At 49.6% G+C, this 6,403-nt stretch overlaps 1 protein-coding gene across 1 annotated transcript; it reads right to left on the reverse strand.

Annotated features, from left to right (window-relative positions):
- Positions 1 to 984: 984 nt before the first annotated feature.
- SMAP2 (small ArfGAP2) lies at positions 985 to 5,886 on the reverse strand. The gene is made up of 9 exons (XM_010131629.1): positions 5,749 to 5,886; positions 5,105 to 5,190; positions 4,179 to 4,257; positions 3,735 to 3,821; positions 3,216 to 3,297; positions 2,640 to 2,740; positions 2,363 to 2,528; positions 1,787 to 2,106; positions 985 to 1,381 (listed from the first exon to the last, which is right to left on the reverse strand). Exons 2-9 carry the CDS (start codon positions 5,185 to 5,187, stop codon positions 1,256 to 1,258), a joined length of 1,044 nt encoding a protein of 347 aa, XP_010129931.1. The 5' UTR covers positions 5,188 to 5,190; positions 5,749 to 5,886; the 3' UTR covers positions 985 to 1,255.
- Between the last annotated feature and the right edge of the window lie 517 nt (positions 5,887 to 6,403).

Below are 6,403 nucleotides of genomic sequence, written 5' to 3' on the forward strand. Positions count from 1 at the left end.
CGTTACTCCCGCCCCCCCGCTGCGAGTCTCTCTTGTGTACAAAAGCATCAACTGACCCGATTCCGCCTCTGCCGAGCCTAGTTCTGTGCACAGTGCTAGTCCTGAGCTCCCAGGAAAACACCATTCTCCTGCCATGGGGACGCAGCCCTGCTAGGAAGCAGATGGAGTCGGTCTGATTTGGATGGAAGGCTCCAGACCCCCGCACCTGAAGTGAACATCTCACCCCCTGACCGGGGTGTTTAACACCATCTGTCACACTGTTTGACAACACAAGGAGTCAGCTGAGGTATCACCGCAATATTTTTATTTGGGAATTTACATATACACAGGACAGACCGTAGAAGTCCGAGTTCTTGCTCACGCTGATGAGTTTAAGCAGTTTGTGTTCTACCGAAGATGAGAAAAAGAAATCTGACCCACCCCCTTCTTATGCCTAGGTTAAAATGTCAAAAGCCAGCCAGGAAGGGGTACCAGGATTACACAGGAACATAAAAATATGAAAAATGTATAAATTAGGATGTCATAGTCATTTTAAAAGTGTAAGAAAACTTGCAGTGGGCTCTCAGCCCTTGATAAGTTAACGCTCAGTTAGATCATTAAAAGTTAAATACATTAACACCACATACCAGACAAACGCCACTCAAGGGCGAGTTCACATTCCAAATTGCCCCCACACTGCGCGAGAATCCTGCTTGCTCACGGGGGGAGGGAGTGGGGTCTTCAAAATGACTTTGGTTCCAATGAGGGCTGGCGAGCCAAGCACAGCAAGGCCTCAGCTCCGGAGAACTCCACTCAAGGGAAGAGGTAGCAAGGCTTGCTTGCCCCTGGGCTCGGGTCAAGATCCAGTTCCTCAGCACCAGACAAGGCTTCCACCCCTCCGCTAACCAAAACCCAGCTAACCCTGGAGTTGAAGTGATTCCTAAGTGCCGGTACTTAATACTGTACTTAAAACCCCAGATCTGCCGAGGCCCTCAGGTGCCCAGCAGGACATTAAGTGCTACCCAGAAGCATTAGTGGAGGTTTGTGCAAGGAGCGGGGTCTGCCCCAGAAGTGTGCATTGACTGTGCTAAATACAGGGGAGCTCATGTTCCGACCACTGAGGTTTCACCGTGTCCGACAGTGAGAAGGCAGAGATGGGTCTCGGCTATGGAAAGAGGCTCAGGCCGGGAGCCGGCCAGAAAGAAAAACCCTGAATGTCTCATGGAGCAGTTTTGAAGAACAGAACAGAAGGCAAAAATGGTCACGATGCAAGGGCTCATTTCCACATCTGAGTGCTGAGGGACTGATTGCTGCCCTGGGCACCTCCTCCACCCATTGACTGTCCATAGCCCATCATGCCATTAGCTCCATAAAAGTTCATCCCAGCCATCTGCTGGGTCATCTGCAAAGGGGAGAGGAGAGAAGTCAGTGCTGTGTCAAGGAGACTGCCAGCCCACAGTGCTCAAAGGTAAAACTCTTGCTCCCCACCTATTAGGCTTAAACAAAGCATTCTGAGGCGTTGTGGTAGACAGCAGCCACCGGTTTTGTGTGTACGCCCATCTTGCAAGCTGAGCCAGTTTCTGCTTTAGCTGTTGCACTGATTTTTGTTCCCCACAAGCACTGAGCCCTCTGATCGAGTTAGCCCACTGTGGTCCCCCAGTTTGCCTGCAGTGTCCACAGAACTCATCCCACCCCCGGAGCCAGGCTATCAAAGCCCCGAAGTCTCCCAGTAAGAGGCTCAGGTCTAACTGCCTCTGCCTCCCCCGCCCTCCATCCGCCATGGGATCGGCAGAAGATCACACCTCACCTGAGCGAGGTTCCACTGAAGCTGCTGTGCTGGCTGCACCCCATAGACGGGCTGGGGAACCGCTGCCATGCCAGCAACGTAGCCAGCCTGCTGTGCCGCCATCATCCCGTTGGGGACACTGATGACAGCGGCCTGCACGTTACCCATGTATCCTGCTGGTATGGCCATGGGAGTCACCATCCCTGCAGCTCCTGGCTGGGCCATCATTCCCACCGATGGAGCCATCATGCCTCCCATCATGCTGCTGGAGGGGGCTACCCCTGGGAAGCCAGTATATGCTGCTGCAGGATAGGCCATCTGAGCCGGGGCCATGAACATCGCTCCTAGAAACAGGCAGAGAAGCGATGAAGGGAAGAACTGCTGCACTTACAGGGCTGAAATGCCGATCCTTCCAGTCGGGGACTATCACAACGTTCCCTTCGCCATGACAGCCAGACTAAGCTGCTCATTATGCGACACACCAGTTCGAGAAGGACCACCTACATTCCCACATCTCTGCTTGTCAGCTATCAGGACACCCCACCCACTCTGGATTAGCGCGCTGCCGTTTGACAGCTCTATTCTGAGACCTGTTACCTTGCGCAGGCAGCTGAGGTGTTTGAGAGCCGTACAGGGAGAGGATGGAGTCTTTAGAGAGCTGCTTCTTCCCCACTTCCTCCCCTTTACCTCCTGGCTCAGGGAAGAGGTTCAGGTTTTCAGGAACAGATCCAGCACTTCCAGATGTTGGCATAGAGCCAGTGACCTGAGAAAGCACAAGAGCAACAGCTGCATTCAGCACTGGGGGAAGACACAGATCATCCCCTCATCCGAGCATCTAACAAGGCTTTGTCAAGCACTGATGCTCCCTACTTACCTTCCTGGAGTCAGAGTTTGACCCCACCGATGCAAAGAGATCAAGGTCCTTCTCCAAGCTGCTGGGCCTGCCGTTTGGAACGGTGGTGGTCACGGGAGCATCTGCGAGAGACAGAGCTGTGACGGCTGTTCTCACAGATGGCCTCCTGGCCAAGCAGGCGGTTTGCACATATGCCACTCAACCCAGTGACCTGACCTGCAACCCACTTCAGCCAACACACACTGCCAGCTCTTGGCTCATCCTTCTGGTGCCAAAAAGGAGCTGGCTCAGAGGACCAAGGACAAGCCATGCCCGTCCTATTATCCTGAGAGCAGCCAACGCTGCGTCTGGAGACCACTAAAGCTGCTCCTGCAATGCTATGGGCACAACCACCACACCCGCTTAAAGGAAAACCGTTCCTGCTGCAGCGCTGAGCACTGCGCTTGAGTTGCACTGAAGTTGAAGCAAAACACTGATAATCCCATTGGCTACTGCCCACCTGACATGCCAAATAATACTCAAAGCTCAAACCCATCAGATCAAAGATGGGGAGTAGGGCCACTGCAGCAGGCACAATACAGCTGGAAAGGTACTTACCAAGTCCTAGCAAGTCCATTACTGGCTCAGTAGATTTAGGAGAACTTTTTCTAGACTGCTGTGATTCTTCTTTCTTTTGAGGCTGGGGAAAAAACACCAAAAGCCTTGTTCAAATTTTGGTTTTACTCTGATACATTAGAGGCTTTAATGAGAGATTAACCCTTGAAATCCTTTTTTCCCCAGGGGACGCTTCCAAAGTGAGCAGGATTTCAGAGCAAGTATTACACAGTTGTTTCATTGTCCCTTTATGTCGGAACCCACTGACAAATCCAAGCATGCTCTAAACTAGGAAGAGAGTAACTGCCCAAGCTGGATTCCAGTCGGCTCTGCCATGCAAGGCAGAGCCCATCTGCTCAGTATCTTGCTGAGAAGCAGAGGAAAACTACCATTAGTGTGACTCAGTGCATCCACTGCTATGACTGAGGCCAAAAGAAATGCTTCCACACCAAGCTGGGTTACCTCTGCTCTGTTCCACAGCAGTCTCTACAACTGACCCATCGCCACGCCTTTGGGTCTTACCATTTTCACCTTCTCAAAGATGATGGGTTCTGGCTTCCTTTCTGATACCGCCTCATTACTCCTCTTCCATTTGTCATCCTTTTCTTTCTGAAAGGAAAAGGATGCTGACATGAGGGTCAAAACTGTCATCATACCAAGAGAAAGTTCATACAGAGCTTTACATGACACTGTTACTACTCTAAAACACCTCAGATACAGCTCCAGACCTGTATTTGAGGCTTGCCTGGCTTCAAGCAAGGAGCTGGATGAGTTGGCTTTCAAAGGCCCTCTCCAATTTAAATTCTTTCTCCAGAAAGAGTGACTGCAATCAGCCTGGCAAAGAGATTAGTCACTAATAGAGGAAACACTTAAACTATTTTCATAGTCACTGCGCACTCATACAACAGACATACACTGGTATCTTAACACATGTCAGAGCTGCTGCAGAAGCAATGAGAAACTAACCCTGAACGCATTGATGTCGATACTTCGGTCCATGTATTTCTTCTTTTCGTATTTATCCCGAATGAAGCTCTCCACCGCTCTGTGAGCAGCTCGTTAAAGACAAACGATTCAAGAATAGAAGACTTACGTAGCAGTATTTGACATGCGGATACGAGGTACAGGCCGTAACTAACTCACGACTGTTTAAAAAGCATTTCCAGCAGTAACTTAAAATAATTTAGTTGGATATAATAATTGGATCCAACTACTTCAGCTATTCTGTTTTTGTGCTTGGGTTATTCTGAGCGTGCTATAAAAGGTACATTAAACCAGGGCTTAAATTCCCAGCGTATTTCCTTCGCTGATGTGTATTTACTTCAATCATCACTTAAGAGCGTACATGTCATTAGCACAAGTCACACTGTGGTCAGAGAAATGGATTCTGCACCTACGAAAGCACCTCAGGCACCAGCATAAGACAAACATGGTAGTGGCGAGGTGCTCCTGTGTTTCTCTAGGTTCACAACACTACACCCCTGTAACAACTAGAAACCCTCCCCTAAAAGTTACAGCTTCATTTTTCAGAAGCATTAAACATTTTTCTTTGCGCCACTGACAATTTTAAATGCTCAGCATGTCTGATAGTCAACCCTTCTATTTGCCACAGACTGCAGCACATCTCATGTGATAGCTGTGGGTTGTAACACTTGTGTTCCAGATCTCCACCCCTACTGCTCGTCCACAATCCTCTTAACTCTCTTCTGCTCCGTTCTGTAGGCGAGTAGCCGGCGGGGACGCCACGCTCAGGGGGTGCCTAAGCTAGGAACTCATTCCTACAGCTAATGCCCAGGCACATGGAGTTAAACCTCCTATGCAAGGAGTGCAGCTACAAAGCAACATGATGAAGAGACTCCGTGTTCCCCCAGCAGCAGAGGAAGAAAGGATGCTGGTCTGTCTGAGGTCTCCTGAAGTTCTCGGGCAGGTAGGCTTCATACAGGCGATTTGCTTTGCCATTTCCCATCTCCTGCATGCACTGCAATTCAGAAGAGTTTGTGAACTGCTTGTTTCACGGACATTAAAGCTTTTACAAGTACCAGCACACCAGGCCACCAAGCAAAGTCTACCCATGTTATTTAGAAGGCACATGTGGACCTTTGAAGTCAGTTCTGCACCTGAAAGCCACTCTTCAGGCTTTCGGGGTGAGCTGTCTAGCTGGGATCCCTGATGCAGTTGCTGTGACCCCCCTGCCCTGCACAATCAACCAACCCCCAGCACCACAGCATGATACTGTAAAACAAGTATGACATTAACAACTTAAATCCTGCACTTCCAGAATGACTTTTACCTTCTGGAAGCCTCAAGGAGAGGCGGGCAGCAGCTCCAGACAGCAGGAGCCTTGGGCAGTTTTACAGAAACTCGCAGGGCATTTGTCATTACCCTCTGATGTTTGCCGAGACTGAAATGATGATATTTTCCCTCCCAGTCTAACCCAGCTTGGTATCTCCTTCCTGTTTCACTTCCCGTATCTTTGGCCTGTTGGGCTTTGAGGCCCCACTAGCAGAACACCACTGTTCTGTTCCAGTTGCATTACCTGTATCTGTTCTTGTGTCCACTGGTCAAGATTGACAGATTTTACCCTGGATATATGAACTCCCAGGTTCCTGTGGATCCCGGCACAACGAATGCAGATGAATACACCGATATTCCAGGATGCCCATCGTGGCCCTGCAAAGAGACAACAAGTGTTTCACACTATCCAGTCAACCTACAGCTGCCTTGAGCAACCGAGAAACTGCACCAAGTGAACTGGGACTGAGGTGTCTATGTTTTCATCCAGATTAGAACTTGGAATTAGACATCAGCAGGATGTTTAAAGGTTGTCTCCCAGTCATTACACTTAGAACTAGTATTTTATGCCCTCCCTCTTCCATTTTGAGAGTTCTACCCAAGACAAACAACTCTAAAAGGAGGGAAGAAAACAGGCATTCAAGACACTACAAACCCCTGATTTCATCTTGCCCAAACCCATGTAACAGTCACAGCACAGTAAGTCCATGCTCCTGCTTTCACAACAGAGACTCTCTTGGATAACCTGACATACCAACTGCAGTGCCAACTCTTTGGTAGTCTTACGCAGGAAGCTCCTGAGTAAGGACAGCAGCATGGGCAAAGCCCAGTCCTTTGTCCACCAAAACCACAGAGCCAGAGCAGGCCCCGGGTTGTGACTCTGGCACAGTAACAGTTCA

The sequence above is a fragment of the Buceros rhinoceros genome, unplaced genomic scaffold (genome assembly GCF_000710305.1).
Source record: "Buceros rhinoceros silvestris isolate BGI_N320 unplaced genomic scaffold, ASM71030v1 scaffold22652, whole genome shotgun sequence".
NCBI classification, from domain to species: Eukaryota; Metazoa; Chordata; class Aves; order Bucerotiformes; family Bucerotidae; genus Buceros; species Buceros rhinoceros.